The sequence below is a fragment of the Oenanthe melanoleuca genome, chromosome 2 (assembly GCF_029582105.1).
Source record: "Oenanthe melanoleuca isolate GR-GAL-2019-014 chromosome 2, OMel1.0, whole genome shotgun sequence".
In the NCBI taxonomy this organism is placed as follows: Eukaryota; Metazoa; Chordata; class Aves; order Passeriformes; family Muscicapidae; genus Oenanthe; species Oenanthe melanoleuca.
This window is the reverse complement of record NC_079335.1, coordinates 36,698,240-36,719,386: the sequence shown is the minus strand read 5'-3', so window position 1 is coordinate 36,719,386 and position 21,147 is coordinate 36,698,240. Positions and strand designations below refer to the sequence as shown.

At 38.4% G+C, this 21,147-nt stretch overlaps 1 protein-coding gene across 2 annotated transcripts in view; it reads right to left on the bottom strand.

The window, feature by feature from the left end:
• Positions 1-8,766: 8,766 nt before the first annotated feature.
• Positions 8,767-21,147, bottom strand: part of CA8 (carbonic anhydrase 8) — a 47,451-nt gene continuing 35,070 nt past the window's right edge. The window contains exons 8-9 of one of the 2 annotated variants that reach the window (XM_056484568.1): positions 20,546-20,715; positions 8,767-9,420 (exon numbers count right to left, since the gene is read on the bottom strand). In XM_056484568.1, the coding sequence (XP_056340543.1) occupies positions 20,581-20,715 (135 nt within the window). In that variant the 3' untranslated portion in view covers positions 8,767-9,420; positions 20,546-20,580. Of the gene's footprint in view, positions 9,421-20,545; positions 20,716-21,147 lie in introns of those variants that run through there. The other variant, XM_056484569.1, reaches the window with a different exon arrangement.

Sequence of the window (21,147 nt, the reverse complement as noted above, 5' to 3'; positions counted from 1 at the left end):
ACATGGTAACACTCAGTGCCAGATGTAAAGCATTGAGGATACAGATGGAAGGCAACTCAAGATGAGGCAGAAGGTCAATGCAGGCTTCTCAACTTGATGAAGGAATTATTGGGTGAATTTCTTTTATAAAGACCAAGCCTAAGAGTGAACCTTTCCACTTTAATGATGGTTGATCATAAATAATTGCCAGCCACTGTGGTGGTGCAGTCTGGTTGCGCACACACTTGTGTGTATTTTTGCCACAGCTCTGAAGGCAGGGCTGTGCTACTGGCTACAAACAGGAAAAAAAAAACAAGAAAATGGGAAGACTCTGTCTGGAGAAGGGGAAAAAACTCTAATTAAAATCGAATGAAAGACAAGGAGATATAAAACCTCACATGATCTCATAAAATTAGCAATTGAAAAGTCCTTGAGAGCAGATTTAGACTTGACTCTAATTCTTTCCTTTTCTAGCCAAATGTTTTCCTTTTACAGGTGCAACTGCTTTGATTTGGGTGACAACAGTCCTATCCCTGCATGTAGATGTCCACTACAGCTAAAATACCAGCTGAAATTTTTTTGCTGGAAAGGACACCATGGTTTGACTCTTTTTTCTCTCATTCTTCTGGCTGCTAGGGAAAGGGACAGGCATAAGGAAAGTGAGGGGAAGAGAGGTGCCTCTCCACCTGGTCTCTTGTTGCCCAAAATTGAATATATTTTGGTTCTTCCTTCTTGCATACTGGTAGGAAAGAAGCATTAGTAAAAAAACTTAAAATCAATCTAATTTATGCCCAGATAAATTTCCTTCTATATGAAAATATTCCCAAAGTAATACTAGATTGCTCTTTTTTAACTGGCTAGCTACCAAGAGGAGGTGTGTATTCCAGATCACAAAGTTTTCCTATTAAGGGCTGGTAATGTAACCACATATTATCACTCTCTTCATTTACAGGACAACTGACAGATACTTTCTCAAAAAGAATTCCTTTTTCTTTTCTCTCTCTTTGAGAAATAAAAGCAATTACATAATAAAACAGATGTAGAATGCAGGTTGGTCTATACAGGAGCTGGAGGCTCAATGAAAAGAGAAATTTAGATAATATAACAGAAGCCTCAAAAAACATAACTAAAACTGATTCAAATCTAAAGTCTCAGTAACTTCATGTATTCTAACTTAATTAAAACTTCATTGCAATTCAGAAAAGTTCTAAAAATATCAAGAAGGGCACTTCCTTTTCTTGCAGGTGGAATGAAGACCCATCTTCCAAGGGCTTCACTGAATCCTTACTTTTGAGACCCTAAGATTGAGCACACATTTGTCTCAAGACAAATAATCTTCACAAAATAATTTCAGGGGCTTTGTGAACTAAAAAAAATACAGTGAAGAACTGCACAGTCTAGGATTCCCATAAACAGCAACACAATTCTGCTCTAATTCAAAAAGAAGTAGCAATGACATTTTATTGATTCCTCTACTTCTTAAAAAGAGAAATATTTCCTCATCAATCTGTCCCTAAGCTTCGCACATTTAACACTCGCTGTTAAGGACAGTGAAAGAAAGTTTCTGCAGTTTGTAAATGCAGGACACCTATCAGCTCTTCCTTTTTTACTTTTATGAACCCAAAACAAAGTGAAATGAGCTTGTTAGCCTTTTTAAAAACAAAGTTAATTGAGATACAACACTAACCCCAATTGTGGGAATCAACTCTAAAATGAGAATGAATCCTTAATATTAAATTCAATTTTGTTAACAGGAAACTGAATTTATGAACTATTAATTTATTAACTAGCTAAGAGATACAAAGAAGCATGGAAAGCCTTGAACACCACTTAAAAATTTTTGGGAAAGGGTGAATACCGTAATATCAAGTAGCACACAAAAAATGTCTGTGCTCTCCAGCCTTAAATATTGTGTTTGGGAAGGAATTCACAACAGACAGGAAAGGTGGCATATCAAGAGAAGCAAGAAGAATTTGTATTTTGGAGCAACAAATAAAGGCAACATGCTTAAAGTGTGAAGAGGCCTTTGGAAAGAGGAGGAAGAACTCCAGTTCAAAGGCTATAGGACATTTTATCTGCCTCTGTAGTGGTGCTCACTTGAGACACTGCAGGTACTGCCTTGTGTAAATCAGCAATTCTCACAAAACTTCACAGCCTTCACTTATTCCCATGAACTCGGATAAGAAGGACCTCTGAATCTGGGTATCTAAATTCAAGCAGTATATGCTTTCCAGGCACTAGCAAAGGCCCTGAAAGCACAAGATTCTATTTTTTCCCATCCTATTCTTGGCATTTCAGCACAGCCAGCACCTAGGAAGGGCTGTGCCTTGGGGAAACCCTGTGAGAAAAGTGTTTATGCCAAATAAGTCTGTGAACTACTGCCCAGGCAGAGCATGCTTAGTCTGGGCTGTTCTACAGTTCAGGAAAATGTGTCCTTGTTTGAACACTGTAACTACAAAGCAAGCACTTGGGAGAATATCTGTGGGCTCACAGTGCTCACAGCTCACCTTAAACTTCCTAACAGCTCTGATTCCACTGAAATCAAAGAGATAATGATCCATTTTGCAAATAACAGGCAACAAAAACTGGTGGGACTTCCTGAAGAATTGGAGCCTGCACTAGGACTTACTGTGCTCCTAAAATCATTGGTGGCCCTGCTGTATTTAATTTCTGGTATTTGTGAATTTTATCTCAATAGATGTGATCTTTACATACAGCCTAATCTATTGTTTACTTTCCAGTTTTAACAGAAAACAGTCATTTTCATACATATAATTTTTCTTGCAGAGTATCTCTTTGCCCACTCTTGGGCAAGGGGCATAGGTCAAAAAAAACAGATGCCAAATTATGATACAGAGAGACACACACATCTGCAGATACACGTTTTCTTTGTTTGCTTTTTATGTTGGGGAACAAACCATGCCTGAAGCTCTATAGTATGCAGACATCTAGTGGTTGAATAATATAATGCAATTAACACATCTTTACAGGACATCTGTAAAAATTTTGTGCCATCATATCATCATCTGAAGGTGTGATACCTTGGTCCGTATTGAAAACAGATTATTTGGCTCTGCAAGAACTTTTTTTTCAGTCATTACAGCCCTAGTCACAGGTATTTTGAGATGCTCTGGCCTCATATGTTTCGAGGATTCAGTTTTAAATTGTGTGGAACTGGGGTGGTCAAAATGTAAAATCAGGAAGATTCAAAATGCTGCAGCACTTCCACTTAATCACAGCCTATAATTTCACACTGAGACTCATGCATTTGGTAATCATTAGTGGCAAACAGCTCTCATTGTGTTTGGTTTTTATTTTTCTCATGACTAAACATCTCCTTATCTATATGAACTACTACATGTTTCTAGGCCATGAATAAATCTTTCAGCTACCTTTGGCTTGCATTTTTTTCTTTTTGCTTGGCCACATATATGATTACCCAGCTAAAGAGACCAAGCCATTGCCAACTTACAGTCCAAGATAATGGAACTCACTTCATACAGACCAATAGTGCACCAAAAAGAAAAACCCTGGTATCTTCACAACATGAGGCTAAACACACATTTTCTAGAACTGCTTTATACCTGCTATTTAAAATATTGCTGACATGGTGTATCATACTCAGCAGTATGTTCACTGACTTATCACAGCTTTCATCTGTTTCATGCTCACCACTGTCAGATGTTTACATGGGAGGCACTTCAGAAAGCACTGCAGTGTATATTTATACTAAAGACTAAGGGAGGAAATGTGTTTATGTCTGTGTAAGACCATGTTGCTTTTTTCTCCATCTCAGACACAAACATCACCTTTAATAATAAGTACTGGAGTTGCTTATGTGCTCAAAGCCCTGGCCTTCTCCAGTGCTTTACTTTAAAAAAGAATGGAGTTCGTGTTTTGACTTTATTTTTTTACCGACTTCCATCTCAGGAGATGTGGTGGGGGTGGGAATGTAACCCAACACAGGGAATATGGTGAACAGCCAGGGTTTTGGATAAGGTTTGCTGTCCAAGGACAAGCAGCCAATTCCCTGTCACTGGTGGGAAAAGCGCAGGAGAGAAGCAGTCTCAGGGAATAAGGCTGGCTGGATGTGGTTTCTGATCACTGATTTGGGAGTTGGCTGTGGGTTAGTCAGCTGGTGTTACACAGCCCAGAATGGATCACTTCCAACAACAAGCAAGTTGAGATGGAAATAGAAAAGAAGTATTTCCAGCCATATCCCTGCTAGTGAAAAGGAGAACACTTAAGGAAGTTTCTTAATGCTGTTTCTGCTTTGTTGTCTTTATACTTTCTTTTTCTTTGTTATTCAAGGCTTAAACAGCTCATTGTGTACTTTATACGGCAAGCTCTTTCCAAGTTCATCTAATACTTCCCTTCTTTTACCTCATCTTCAGTTGTTTCTCTGATATTTGGGGAGAGGAGGCCTCTTTGGATGAAGATGAGGTCAGGCTCTGGGGAAGGCTGAGCAGAAGCAAAAAAGCTGCCACTATCTCTGTAAACAGCATGGGGAGAACACTGTGAGAAGCATTTGAAGATTACTAAACAGAGGAATCACAAAAAATTACCCAGCACTGAAAAGCAAACCTTGCAAAAGAAGCAATTATCCCAACAAATCAGGGGGAAGGCTTAAGAGGTGATCTGACTACTGAGTCAATGCTGGGTTTTTAATTTGCAAATAAGCCTAAACTCCTGCACAAGGACTACATACATTGCAGGTCCATATGAAGAATCTCTCTCTTACAGGGCTGACTACTGAGTCTTTTTCTTATACCTGGCACCATACAGATAATCTGTGATCAGAATCCTTGTGCAACAGAGAAGTATATGCAAAGTGATTGCAAAGAGAAGTTCTTTAATACATCTGAAGCATTCAAAAAAGTACTGTGTGAAAGAAGGCCATGAGAAAGTGAATAATGTCTTCAGAGCAAGTTTTGAACAGCATTCAGTATAAAAGACTTGGGGCTGTAAAATGAATAATGAGGAAAAGGAACAGGACTTATGCCAACAGGGCTGGTGAGCTGATGCTAGGCATATAGTCTTCAGACTGAAATATATTAACTTTAATAAGAAGTTCTACAATTAATTTTAAATTGCTTTTGTTTTAAAAATAGTTGTTTATGTGTAGTATTCCAAAGAGAAAAATACACACATATAGATGTGCTTATAATGGCAGCTACAGTTTCATAAATAAATGTGCACATAAACATTTCCAAAAGCATCCTGCATGGTCCAGCCTCAGAAGGTGTAGTGGGTGGTTCTCCAGCTCCCTGACATTTCAGCAGGCAGCACTGATGTATAAAGGGAGAACACATCTCAAAGCAAACTCCCAGCTGATGATGCCACCATGAAACCGAGACAAGAAAGAAAAAGCAGGCCAAAATCTGCACTCCTTCCATAGCTCTCAACCCCTAGAGGGTTTTCCCCTTTTTCTCTACAGCCATCATTCCCCCTGAGACTCCCCCCATTTCTACAAGAAAGGAAGCTTCCCTTCATTCTGACTGGAATGGATGTGACAACCATGAAAGGAATAGCTTGCCCAAGGCCATTACTGCGCCAGTGCTGTGCCCACTGGTCAAACTCAATGAAGGTGAGTCTGTGCTCATGGCAGCTGCACCCTGGCAGGGTCTGGAAAAGGCTGATTGGTGTGACTTCTTGAGAACCTGCATGTGCATGGATCTCCTCCCCTTGTTCCTTCCGCAGTTTCAGCAAAATTCAGTTGGAATTTCTCCGTACAATTATTTTTGCTTTGTGTTGTCCTGCTGTTAAGCGCTTTTATCTCCTCAGCAACAGTGGTCTTCAATTACTCTCTGAGAGTCAGGAACACAGATGAGTCAACCTTTAGGATGCACTCCAGGATGCAGACTAGGGACCACTCCTATTTCCTCTTAGGCTCATGTCCTACCTAACATCTGTTTCCACACACAGCCACTACCCCACACTTGTCAGTGTAATGTCTGGGATCAAGCCTATCCTTTAACCCACACCAATTTAATCCTGTTTGCCTCCCAGGTATATTTTGGGACCAGGCCTAGAATTTATTGGTCCACCTACTTATGACTTAATTTTCAAACAAAGGAAAGGTTTTTGCCAGGGCAAGACAGCTTTAGGGAGGCACAGCGTTTTCTAAGAAGCTCCTCTTATTTGGATAAATGGGAGCCCAGGATCACAGCCCAAAGTGCAAAGCACATCACACCATGGTTTGAAGTCAAACTAAGAGTTTAAAGGCTCTAAATTTTCCTGAGAGCTCCAGAAAACTACAGAGGAAACTGAAGATCACCTGCAGATGGATGACCACTGGCAACAGACATCTGCCCAAATTCACCTTCCTTCTCTCTCAAGAGATCTCTCAAAAGCCAGATTTCTGCCTATTCCGAATACCTTCCTACATTTTATCAGAAGCCTGTGGAGCCAGCTTTTGCCTAATGAAGCACTAAGGTGCTTTTAAGTCATTGATTTCATGACCAACAAGTGGGCAACTGCTCAACATCTCTTGGAAACTTGTAATTCACATTTCTAATAAATCTCTAAAATTATGTGAAGCATTATGCCCATTAACATTCCCCTTCAAAAATACTTCCAGAAAGCAAACTGATTCCAAATTTTAGTAGCTGTAGGCTTAAAGAGGAAATTAATAATTTGCGGCCTTACACTACCCTCAGAACCCCCTTATCAGTTTTTATGATTTCTTGAAAGTATTAATACAAAGGCAAGCATGTGGAACTCCAGTTGGAGAGCAGTAGAGCCTTGCCACACTCAATAAAACCTCTCATGGGTATAGTGTAACTGAAATAATACACTGAGAGCCCTTCCTGAAAATTCCTCCATGTGTACTCCTACCAAAACCAGAAAGACTAATTTAACTTTTCCCAACACACAACCAATGGGGGTTGACCAATCTGTAATTAGAATGGGTCTGTTTTGTGAATGAATTTGTTGCTATAATTAGATCCAGTTCTTAAGACACAAAACCGCTATAAGTATTTTTACCAGTGGGTTTTATTTTTCTTTCAAAGCCAAGCCTAGGAAAAAAAATCTGACAAGTGTTGAGACAAATTTACTAACTTCAATTCCTCAGCAGTAGTATTTATATGACTAGAATTACACTGCACAAGGCAATGCTTGAAAGAACAGCAAACACAGGAAGGGAGCACAGGAAAGGGAAATAATGGACTTATTGGTGGAGACATTACATCATTTGCTTCACAATATATCTGTATTTCACAGCCACAAGAATATCAGCTAGCTCCAAGATAAGGAACATGTTTATTTAGAGAATAAATCTAGTTCAGATTTCATCATAATGTCAATATTTGCCACATTACTACTCCAGTTCCTGTCAGTTAACACTCAGTAGTTAATAATATGTTGTATGCAAAGGCAGAAGATCTGAATGAGCTGTGCATCAAACCTGAGAACTGTCAGGTTTGGAACATGGTTCACTCCACCTTTTAGAGGGTTTGTTCATTGCTGGGTACAAGGAGACAAGAACAGACCTTCACCTGGCAGAAAACAGGTGACTTCCACCTCACAGAGTTATACTGCATTTTCCTAAGATTTAAGTACCAAACCTGACAACTAAGACAAATTATCAGGCTCCTTTCAAAAACTACAGATGGTCCAGACAGGCCATTGCAGCAGAGACTTCTCCTGGCTTGTAGTATGATGCTCATGAGTGGGAAGCCAGGGCCTGGTAATCAGGTGTTGGGGTTGGGCTCTGGCTGCAACTGCTTGGGGAGTAACTGCTGAAGCAAGAGGGGCAGCAGTCACTCAAGCTGCTACACACGTTGCAGACACTGCAGGTGGAAAGTGTGGTTTTGGCCAGTACTGAAATCTTGAACCAGTTGAGTAGATAATGGGGCTATACTTCATTAAATGTGGGCAGGAGATGGGGATAACCCTAAGAAATATACATTTCTTTAAGCCCAAAGAAGATGCTGATTGCTAAGGCAGATGAATAGATGACCTCATGGTGGGCTGCTTGTTTTACACTTTCTGTGCATTTATTGCAATGCATGTTACCAAGGCTTATCTCCAAAGGAAGCACATGTTTCTGCAGTACACCCAGTTACAAACACATCAAGTGATCAGCAGTATCTGGTCCTGCTCACCTGCTCACATGCACAGTGTGGGTTTGCCCTGCTGTTTCTGCTGCCCCTATACACATATGTATACACATAAATTACTCAGAGAGCTTGTAACTCGTTCTGCAGCAGCAGCTTTCCCCATAACCCTTGACAAGCTGGATTAAGGATGCCTTCTGACTCTGCATTTACCATTTCCTGGAAATGACTTTGTGATTGATGATTGATCTGCTCCAAGGGAGTGGCCTCCCCTTTGTGAGCCCTCAGTTTGCATCTTCATTGTGCCCCAGACTGGAAGTTGCCATCCCTGCTTCTGGGTTTCTTCCACTGGCACAGATCTCTACAATGTCCCTCATGCTACCACAGGGGACCTCACTAATAGCTACGGTGACCAAAGCCATTGGCTCCCACATCAGTGACTCTGTCCTTCAGATCTTGGTGTTTCTCAGGAATCAGAAGCTATGAGGTTGACAGGCTGGTTCAGACTACCCTTGCCTTATCTTCTCTGGCAGATAAGTCATGTGTGGCACTCCCCATGCTGTGCAGCAAGCTCAGAACATGCAGAGTAAGTCCCCAGACCACCATCCTCAGCAATGTACAGAACAAATAGAACTGTCATAATTCACAGGAGAACAAAGCCTGAAAATTTTCTGCCTCAATTGAACACTGTATTGCAAAGTTCCATGGCTCACTAAGTAGAAAATAATCCAGACAACTGAGTTTATTGTTACATTGGTTAATTTTACTAAGTTCCAAACTCATTTTTTAGCAAGGTTCCTAGTGATGCAAATGTCATTGAGCTTTATTCAGATAAACCATATCAAGTGCACATGTTTAGCAGAGAAGTGTTTCTTTCTGCCAAAAAAAATAATTTTAAATTTGCATAATACTCCTTGTGAACAGAGTTTTTCTTACCTTTGTAGAATCCATCTCCCCTCTACAGAAAATATGGTTACTGACAGAACAAGAGATGATATGGAATAAAAATAAATCTAACATTCAAAACAATAATGAGTATTTCTACATATTAGCATTCACACCAAGCTTAAAATCAGTACTATTTGGATCACAGATGACTACTGAATGCTATGGCAAAGTAGCTATAAAAGCAACAATAATGACAATTTAAAAATAGTTAACAGTGTGAAATGGAAGATTTAATATGTTTTCTTCTTTTAATGTACAGCCCATTCCCAGAATGTCACTGGACCATGTGGACAGACCAACTGTCACAGCTGTCTATCAAGGCTGAATTAGATGAAGACAAACAATACAGGCTTTGTGGTTCAACTGAAGCAGCAGTCTCAAAAGTTTCCATTTCTCATCTGCGGGCACTGTGGGAGCATTGTCTTCCCCCTCTCTGAAAAGAGAATGGAACAATTATGTTACTGAAATTCCTCCACAGTGGGTCTGAAAGACTGTTTATGTACAGCCAGGGAGACAGGGAAAACTAAAAGCTGGGATTTCATGACAGCAGGTGGGAGCAGTTTCAGGGTATATACTTCAGTGACATAATGGTACTGATTCTTCTCTCCAGCGCTGCAAGATTTATTAGCAATGGAAGAAATGGCAGTAAAAATGCAAAGGTAAATGCAGTGGTAAAAATTATTAATTCGAAACAAAGTTTTACAATTGGCTTTCTGAATCAGTCTGGTAATTGATTCTAACCTGGTGCTCATGGTAGTAAACTAGAAAGAAAATATACTGGTCAAAGAGAACTTTTTACCATTTACTATTTTAGGGGCCTTACTAAATGAAGTGCTGAGCACCAGCTCTCATGGAAGTCAGGTGGGCTCAAGGGATAGAAGGCAATCACCCAATTTCTCCTAATAGCAGTAATATTCATTAGAAGCATTAATCAATGCTTGATTTCATGCAAACACATATTCATGTGCTTTGGCATAACCTTAAGAATCCAGGTGCTCAGGTTGTCCTAGTGCTCTCAGTTCAGAAGCAGTGAGTATGAGAGTGTCTGACTGCTTCATTCTGTTGTACTAATAATTTCCTTTTTTTTTCCTTTTCCCTGAGGTTATTCTAGTGCTAACAATCGCTCAGTGTGTACACACAAACAATCTTAAAGTGCTCCTGTACAAATGGTCACCTGGGGATACAACTGCTTGCAAGGAAGAGTGAACACATTCCAGGGAGTTCCCACTCTGGTCCTGACAGGGGAAGGAAGCGTAGGGGGTGTCAGTAACCAGCAGAGTTGCTAAGAAATCATGAGACAATCTGTATTGTAATTTCCTCATACTCCCTGGTTATCACTCAATAGTCCCCAAAAGCCATGTTGTCTGGCAGCAGCACCATTTGATGGTCCACTTGAAGTGCTTTCTACCAGCCACCTCCTAAGGCAGGCTGTAAGCAGCGGGTCTTACACTCCATTTAACAGCACAGAGGTTTCCCAGTTCTTCCTGACGTTTGGTATAAAGGTGTAACATAAAAAAACAAAACAACAACCAAGTAGTAACAACAAGTTATTCTCCATCTCTGGAAAAACTCTTGGCACGTTTTTCAGTGGGCAGCTGATTCAAGGGTACAGGTGCCAAACCCTCCCTCCCAGAACCGAACAGAAAGTTTCCATTTCTGTGGCCAGAAGGTACTGGATCAGTGAATAAGACTGAACAATCCAAGTGAGAAAGTTCAAAAAAAGCCAAAACCTTTGTGTTTTTAAGGTTCCATTTAGGTAAACTAATGCTGTGACACAGTGACACTTCCTCAATCTCAATTAGTGCTAAACTAATTAAGAAAATTGTTTTACACACTGCAGTGAGTAGTACTTCTCTTCTTCCTTGGATAATCCCTAGTGTGATGTAACAGTGATTGAGCATCTAATTACTCTTTAATTGAAAGCACATTTTGTACATTTTTAAGCTACTTCAAGCTTAATGTTTTTAGTCCAAAAGTCAAAGTCAGTGAAATTAAGTTGAACTGGGATTTGGTACCTTTTGTATTAATGAATTACTTTTTGAAAGGAGCCTAATTATGAGCCAGTCTGAAGATTTCAGCTGTGTTTGTTACAGAAATACTTAAGGTATTGTCCGACAAAAGACTGATTGTATAAATTGGTAGTGTTGTTATCCATTTTTACCCTTGCTTATTCCTGTTTAACAACAACTTTCCTACTTTCTAATGAAGTCATCTACAGCTCAAATAACTACTCCCAAGGAAAACCTCCCGGGATCCGTGCCATAAAGTGTAAATACCTATAAAATCTGAGAGTTCTTCACAATACCCATGGTTTGAAATAAAAGTTATTAACAAGGTTAATCAAAGCTTAAAAATCAATCTCAGAATGCTAAAAAAATTATTATTTTTCCAAGAAGATTTATATCTAATTCTTTCATATAAAAATTTTATGCATCTATATTCTTCACAGAGAAATTTTTTTGTGCAGAACTGGGACAAATGGAACACTATATATTTTATCTCAGAAACAAGGAGCAGAAGCAGGAGCAAAGATAAGGAGTGAAGCTGGTATTTTTAAGAACCAAAGGTCCTAATGTTCCTACAGCAATAGAGAGAACATATTTAAAAGAGAAGATATGAGAAAACTTCAGTGAAAAGGATTATTTTTCAAAGTCTTCCAGGAGTGCTGAGAAAGTGCAAATAAAGAGACTATGGAGAAATTAAATAGGATGACCACAATAATATGTCCTTCCATCTGATAGGGAGGAAGTAAGATGTCCCACTGCAGCAGCTTTAGGTCAAGATCAATACACAAGATAAAAACCTCTATTCTGCTGCTTAAAAATAGTCAATCTCCCTTCTGGAGGTTTTTCCACTTCTTTTGTCTTACCATATTCCTTACCCCCCCTTGTCTCACACAATGTCATATCGTTTCCTTTATAGAAGGATCGTGCCTTCTCCTCCTTAACATTATGATAAATCAAGAAGCTTAAGAGTTAAAAAGAAAAAAGCAAAATACATAGGAGGCAAAACCAGTATAACACTGACAAGACATTACCTTTTATCCTACACCTTCCTAAAAATAGCACCTGAAAGTACAGCCAGGTGTGGATTCAGAGCGCCTCAGAAAAGAGAACAGAGGACCTTATCAAACCTTATCTTTCTTGAAATGCTTTGCATTCCTTCCATGATAAGGTTACAATTAATTGAATCAATATCAAGTTTTGTGGGCATTTAGCTACATCTAGCTAACTAAAATACACCTTTGTTTGTCTTCAGCTATGGGCATGCATAAATGTTTTTAAAGAAAGTTTTACTGGGTAGCACTGCTCTGTCATAAACCCTGCTCTTATCCATATAACATTGCTAACAGGTAGCGCTGATATTCTGTTTCTTGAGTGGCAAGTATCAGTTGCAAAAACATTTTCAGTAATCCAAATAACTTGGTGGTTTTCATTAGTTATTTACTTACAAAACATGTTTGCTTAGCAAGACTTTGCATACTTTTCAATACACTGTCTTTATCCATATGAAATAATCAGAATTAAAAATTCAATAGGAATAAGGATTTGGGCCCACCTGGATCTTGGGTTTCAATGGAGTAATAGTGTTCTGCTTAACTCTGTGTGATTTCATCCAGGTAAAACAGAGTGCACTTCCAGTGCCTAACTTGTATAACATTGGTAGAAGGAGAAAGACACATTGCAGGCTCTCTTCTCTGTACTCCATACTATGCACTTCTCTGTACATATGTACAGACATATGTACCTGTATGTCCTTCTAGTATCTTTGATATTTGAGAGCCTATTACATTATATTTTATATGCACTACTCTCTGTTTCTAAAAATGGGTGTAGCTTTATCAATGATGATTTCAGCTTCCCACTATTCTGACTCCCCACTAATTTGCAGTATTTTCTCCATAAGTGAAAATACCATGGCAGAGTTTCAGTGCATGTTCAGACTCAACTTGTGCATTGTGATTGCTAATAAACACGTTGTGAGGGTGTTTTGTATGACAGGCATTCTGGGCCACAGGCTACATTATCAGCTCCCAAGCAGCAGTCTACAAACCATACATGGTTTATGGTAAGCTGCTGGGAATTATACTCTCAAAACTCTTTTTATGAAAAGCTGATGATAACAGTGAATTATGAATAGGAAACACTGTGTGATGCTGGTAGAAACTCACAAGTCACAAAATTTAGGAGCACTTGTCAGCACAAAGTATCTTACTTGAAGCATAAGCAGGGACCTGATTCCTAGACTACCTTATGACTATTTTAGCTTTCAAAAGGAAGCACAGTAATCTTTCCTCCTTGCTTCTTTACATGCTAAGGGATTTTGACCATTTTCCATTCCTCCACAATTCATGTATTTCTAACAAGAGCTCTCTAAGGAATTGAACAAGAACAATTCCAATATGATACTAAGTCTGAAAACTCAAAATTATTTTCTTTCTCATTTAGGCTTAATCACCTGCAATACTGATGCTCTGGCCTGGACACATAAATACCTACCACAGCAAGGACCAGTCTATGACTCTTGGCTGCCTCTGGCTACCAAGTCCCTACATTCTGGCCCCCATATCAGAGGTATGTCACATAATCAATGGAAGTGTTTTTCTTGTCACTTATTTGAACCAGTGGGGAAAAAAACTATGCTGATATTACAGGGTTCACTTGCAATCTCAGGGCACACCCTGACATTACAATGAAGCAGTGGAAAACAACCTCAAAAGGGACCTTTTGGTTGCCTGAAAGCTCCGAAAGTCTTGTTTTGTTTCCAGTAGGCCTCTGGTTATGGTGTTTGGCCCTCTGTCCTACAGTCATGCACTCAAGTGTAAGCACGTTCTCAACAACTCTGAAGTGGCAGCAGAGGGTTGGGCACTGGACATAAGACCTTAAATACAGTAGAACAATAGTCAGTTTTGATGATAACATGAAGTTCAGTTTCTATAAAAGACTGAAACTTAACAATTAAACCAATCACCTTTTAAGCACAAGCTAAACTCATGGAGACAAACAATGACCAATAAAAAAATCACTCACTTAGAAGCAGCATAAATACCCATATTTCAACAAATCTAGGAAATCGGTGTTTGCATTTCCAAAGAACTAGTGTTGATAATCTTTGTGTTGGGTTGATTTGGGTTTTTTAAACAGGAAAATGATAAGAATAGTTGTAGTAGTCTAATGATGCATGGCTGCTGACAGCTTATTCCAGCTCTGGACCTACACAACAGGAAACGACAAAATCCCCAAGTATTAGAACTTCTGCAGAGCAACTTGTTTGTGAACTTCACAAATTACAAATGCTGCTAGTAAACTGAGAGTAAAAACATGTGGATTGCTAATATTAATGTCCATTAAAACATATATTTCACTGCAATCTGTTTAAACATAGAAATACAGTCCATAGTATTGCACCACTCATCCCATTTCTCAAAAGCAAGGTGCAGCTCCATGGCTCACTCTGGATTTGAATGTTCTTTCACATTCTACAATCGGTCATCATACAATTCACAATTCCATAATGAGGAGAGTGCACCACCACCTGTTTAGTACTAATTCCTTCCCACTGGCAACACCAGATTCCCTGTTCAATATCCTGGCGAAACAGCAACACAGTTTTGTTGCCACAACAGCTGCTCAGCAGCTCCAAAAGCATGGAATTTGCACTACCCATTCACAAAACATACAGTCACACATAGCCCTCTCTCATTGCTGTCAAACTTATGTTGTATCAGCTTCTCCTTGTCTGCTCAGACCTCTCAGTATCATGCAGAGAGTCTCTGCAGTATCAGAAATGCAGTCACTGTTCTTCCTACCCTAAATTACACCTTCCTTTTCCCAAGCCTAGGAAAATCTTGCTATTTAAATGATGTAATTTATTTTTTGTCTCTAATCTTGAATTTACAACTAGGAAAAATTATATTAAGCATGTTTTTAACCGGAATTAATTTCTGCTGTCATAATTCACAGGACATTGGATAAACTTGCAGCTACTTGTAGTCTGAAGTCTACCACAGATGTATGTGTATGTATGAGTGTGTATAAAAAAATGTATGCTTTCTCATGAATTTCTGAATCAGTCATGAACGAAAAAATGTTCAGGAGAACTTGAGTAATGTATGTATGTATGTAGATGGAGTATGTATAAGACATCATCACACTTGGAGGATAATTATTTATGAATACAAAATACATTGTGTCTGAGATGGGGAGTTTTGAAACAACACACTGGAGATCAAACTCTTTAGTTTATTAATTATTCTCAGAGGAAAGCAAATTAAATTTATCACTTTAAAAAGAAACTATTCTTTTAGCAAATTGGTTTTTAGAACAAGCTCTTACTGTCTTCTATTAAAAGAGCCTTGTGGATTTCAATGACTTCTGTAAGAAGCAGCTATTTGACCTCTTAGTAAACAGGAGCAATGCCATTTACCTGCTCTATGCATGGAATCATGTGTATACATCCTGGTGTATAAAGGAATGGAGACATGTTGGTATGCCATACAATGAGTTCATTGCCATTACAAATTCAAGTTGATATTCAAGTGTTTGGAATCAGAAGTCTTGCTCATCCACAGATAAAGCTGTGCCACTGGCATAAAAGAGGGGAAAGGCACATCTATCAAATCAGCTACATGTAAAGCAGCAAGAATTAAAGAGGGGATTATAAATCCATTGGAAACCACAAATAATGCTGTCTTCAGTGAAGAGCACAGCACAGGAAAAATATTTATCCATTAGAAAAGCTGGCAAGCCCCAAAATTCCAGCAAGCCTTCTGGAATATCACAATTCACATAGTGAGAAATAGTGTGTCAGGCCTACAACTGTCAAATAAGTAGCATTGAATGAAATTGAAGATTTAAGATTTTTGTTGTTTGAGTTCTAAGAGTGGTAGCATTTGTTTTCCTCATTGCTGGCTTTGCTGTATAACAATAGTAACTATAAATCTTATTCCAAGATCATCTGAAATTATCAAGAAATAGCTTAATGCCCATAGCAAGGGGTCTGAGCCAAGAAGGAAGTAAAAAAGAAACTAGCATTAACACTGAGGAAATCACAGTGTTATCCCTTCTCGTTTCTTTCAGAAAATGGGAATCCAAATATCAAGTTCAAGCTAAGTCAGTAATGCACCCCAGGCAACAATGAAATTCTGCAGCTTTCTGGGCTGCACTAGGAAAAGCATTGCCAGCAGGTGGAGGGAAATGCTTCTACTCAGCACTGATAGAACACCTGGAGCACTGGGTCTGAGTCCCCCAGTTCAGAACAAACACAGACACACCAGAGATCAGCAACAAGCTACACGCACGGTAAAGCATTGGAGCACCTGGCATAAAAGGATGGCTGAGAGAGTTGAAACTGCCCAGCCTCCAGAAAAGATGCTTCAACAGGGATTTTATCAATGTGTAGAAATACTTTATGAGAATAAGCAGAAAAGATGACACCAGACTGCATCTTCAGCTGCATCCAATGAAAGGAGAAGAGACAATGGGTACAAACTGAAATACAGAAAATTTCATTTAAAATTAAGAAAAAACTTTCTCCCTGCAGGAGTACACAGCTACAGTTTGCTTAGATAGGATAAGGATTCTTCATCCTTACAATATTCAAAATCCAGCTGGACATGGTTCTGAGCAACCCAAAGTAGTTAATACCGCTTTGAGCAGAGGATCAAACTAATAGATCTCCAGTTGCACCTTTCAATTACAATTACTCTGTTATTCTATTGTTCTTCACTCTCTAAATCTGAACTCAATTTTTTAACCTTCCATGTCTGAAAGCAAATCTGTACTGAGCTTTTCCTCCAAACTCCTTAACATCTGACTGCTTCTTTCACTATTGGATATGATTTAAAGAGGTTAGAGATTTTTTAAACATTTTTTTCCAAAGAAATGTATTTGAAAACTTCAGCAACTACAGGGGAGGAAGGATAAAAAGGTCATTTAATGGGATGTAATTTGGATGTATATCAAAAACCCTACCAAAATGGAATCCAAAAACTCATTAACCCCAAACTATTTGAGAGAAATACGGTTTCAGCAGAAAGAAGCAAAGCTAGGAGAGGCCGACTAGAAAGCAGCAAATTTATTCTGAAACCTACTGGTTTAAAGAGAGCAGAGAAGCTACAAAGTTATGTTTTGTCATCCTGAAAGCCCCCTCTAGAGCCTGGCCAAACTTTATCTTCAAACTTAAGAGGAGTATTTTGAGATCTGGGCTTTTCCATGATGGAGGAGCATTTAAAAAAAAAATAGTTCTTTTCCCTAGTATTACACACCATGATACTCCATGTTTGTGTCAACTCTGCTTCTTACTCAACAAATTAGAACAAGTTACATCAAAGATCAACATATGCCATTTGATCACAAGCCACAAAGGGTTCAGTTTTGTCAAGGTTTAAATCATGGCTGAGGAGCAGATGTTCTGAAGCTTTGGGAGAATGGCATGCATAGAGCCTGCATTCTGATTCAGTCAAAATTAATTAGACCTTCCAAACAACCTCTTTCTACTCCTGTGGATACACTTACAGAATCATTTGTCTCCTTCTTTCCCTGACAGAGTAACAAGGTCATGAAAAACTAACATTCCTCAAAGTTCTTCAAGTGGCTGTGCCACACTGGCTTGGAATAAAATACCGAAAACTTTACTGACAGGAGTTCAGCAGCCTTGACAGAAGGGCATAGTGTAAGAAAACAAGTCAACCAGTATATCTGCAATTGTAATATTAAAGACATACCAGAGCTTTAAAATAAAAGATAATTTGCTTTTTGAAAAGAAATGCTCCTCTTGAATCACTAGGAAGATGCTGCTCTGAAAAATACTACTTCCCCATCTACTACTGAGTCTTCATAGTAATATTCAGCTGATGCCAGCAGTCCCATCTTAAGGGACTTCCTTCCACTGAAGGAAGGAATCTTTTTGAGGATTTCTGAGGTCTGTGTGAGGAGTTATTGCTCCTCAATACCTTCCTCCTGCAGAGGAGGATGTCACTACAAAGTAGGACTGTCTCCTTCCCTTTTTACCCCTTTGAATAAAGCCATGTGATTTCTTTTTACACTTCATTTTTTTCAGCTCCCTAAACTAAATAGCAAAGATATATAAAGAAACCTTGATTAGCTCAGTGCTACTTGGACTGACAGACACAAAACTGAAAAGACCTGACCAAATGAATTCCTGATAAATAATTCAATCAGGTGTAGAGAAACAAGTGTCATTTCTTCTTGTGAGCTTCACTGTGCCAGGAGTCACAGTTCTTTCTCAGTGCTTGAGTGTCCATAATTAGTATGGCCCCACTGTGAGGACTATTACTTTGCATTAAAAATTCTATCATTTGAGAATTAAAACTGCAGATTATTTTGTGAAGCAAAGCCGAGATAAATCTTATTATATAGAACAAATCTTTATAAGTATTGACAAATGTAATAAAATTTCAAACATGAAAGCAAAAGGGGAATTTTTACATTTCAATTCCATCATTGTAAAGGAAACTCTTTCATGCTTAAAATTCTAACTCAGTGTGTCAAGTAATTTCACTGTTACAGACTTGAATTACCTGCACTGGCCTGAGGGCATTATCACTCTCTGAGAAAAATTGTACTTTAATATTGCTACGATTTTCCCAAGTCATTTTTATGCAGAAGTTGGGATGAATTTGAAACATCCATTTCAAGATTAAAGTGACAACATTTGGTTTCTGCAAAGAACCATGTAATTGAGAATTGGTCTTACGGATATGCCCAAAATTAAATATGGGAATGAGAAAATAATATTTTTAAAAGGTACCAATGTTTTGGGTTTTTTGTTTTATTTCTGGGATGCAGACATTAAATTGGGTTATAAAATACCAGTAACCCTTTACTTCAAAAATGTTTAGATACATACACTGTATCAAATACTTATGCTATACAGAAAGACCATGAAACTGCTGGTCATTATCTTAGTCAATTTAATAATTTCTATCATATGCAGGAGGGAGGATAATCTTCTCACTTGGTTTTAATGGACCCATTTTTTGGAAGCACTGAATTATCAATCTTTTTTAAGAGTTATCTGCTGCCTGATCATTTGTTACTTCACATTAAATTGGGGACTGGACCCAGAGCATGCTCTGAATGGGTTTAACTCCACAACAGAGCCTGACATGAACTAGAGAGGGCAAAAATTTAAAGTACAAATAAATATCCTTGCCCAAAACAGTTTATCAAAACCCTTTTAGCAGCATGCTTTCCAGATGAAACCCTAGATGAATCTGCTATCTATCTGCAATCTATTTTGTAGCCTTGAAGAAATGGAAAGATAGAAAATCTGAGGATTTTTTATGATGTATTTCAACAGTAAATAGGGCAATGGGGAATACCCAATGTTTCTATTCTTTAAATAAAGTTTTTTTGTGGGAAATGAGAGGAAAAATTTTACTATGTTGAGAAGCAGTAATACTTTTTGAAGAAAGCAATCAAACAGATTCTTTTCTTGAAATTTTCCAATTTGCTCTCTTATTATTTGCATTAAAGAAGGATCACTTCATTTCAAAATCAACCTGCTTAAAGCTGGTGCCTCAACTTATTACTTCAATGCAACAATTTGCCTCAGAATAATAGAATTGTTTGAGTTAGAAAATACCTTTAAGATCATCATGTCCAACCATTAACCCAGCATTGCCAGGTCCACCACTAAACCATGCCCCTAACATCACATCTACACATCTTAAATGCTTTCAGGGATGGTAACTCAACCATTTTACTGGACTTTAACTGTCTTTGAATCTCATTGCCAGGTTTTTCATTACAGTAAAACGTCCATTAACTAAGTATAACGAGGATTAGGAGTAACTGTTGAGCATTGAGGGGATTTATTTTATAACTGATAGAGGCTGGGGTACATGACATGAGAAGTTTTAATAATTGAAGCAGGGTTAATGCAGGTTCACATGTGTATTTCTCTTATGTCATCCTCTCATTCTTGCTCTGTGAGTCAATGAAGGTGGAAAAGAAGCAGCAACTACTTTGATGAATGAAATATGAATTAGCCGTAACAGAATTTAATTTTTTTTCCTCTTGCACTTTCACTAGAGTTGCCAAAAACTCAGTCTTGTTGGGAAAGAACAGCATCATAGAAAAAAAAAAAATAAAAAAAAGAAGATAAAAAAAGGGCGCTCCTCATTTTAGAATTAAAGGCCTCCTTCCAGAACTACGACCCTGCTTTTTTAACAGGGTGAAAAGATCCACCAATGCCTGGCCTTCTAAAAACATTATAAGGAATCAACCAGTAAAACTCAGTAACTGGAGAAATATACCACACAACCAAGGCATACTGTGCTCTTCCTCACTGCAGCAGAAGAAATTTAAAGCTACAAGAAGTAATTGTGATGCAAGTGGGAATCATGATTCACTGCCTGGATGGTGGTGAATGACTTCCTTGTTTTCTATTGCTTTGCTTGCAGGATGCAACAGAAATTACAGGGACAAAATTTACTGCAACAATGCATCATAACATAAGCCAAAATTAAGTGCATTTTCTACTATAGCTAAATTATTTCAAAGCTTTGGTTTTTCCGCTAGGTTTTTACCTACCTGACTGAAGATTCATCACTGTTCTTCCTCCTCTGCTACTGAAATGCAGCCCTGATGACTCTATCACTAAGTGGCTGAGTTGGTCTGAAGTTATCTCCTAGGATTCCATCAGAGCCCTCTAAAAGTTCAGCACCTTTAACATGAGTCCTCAGCCTTCGAAATTCCTCTATCTGCAAGACAGAAAAACAGAAATGAAGAAGCTGAGATACATTCTTCACCATGGAACTAATGATCAAAACCAGCCTTGTCCAGCTAATTCTGCAGCTTTGAAAATTTGAGCGTTCATATTGGAGGTACCATATAGTAAGGTCAATATACATTAATAACTTTTTAAAATAGTTATCAGCACTGTCAAAACATTTGAGATATAGAGAGAAACAAGAACTCTTATGCACATAGTTTGGCAAACTTATCCTTTGCCTTTTCACAACTTCTTTTAGGATCTATAACCTAGGCCATTGCAGATTATATCCTATGAATCAGCCTTACTGTTGTGTGTTTAGGGTAATCCCAGTCTTCTTCAAAGAAGTGCATTTCAGGAATAATTTGCTTGACTATAAATTGCTTTAAAATTCTCCTAGTGATTTACTTACTGCCTGAAA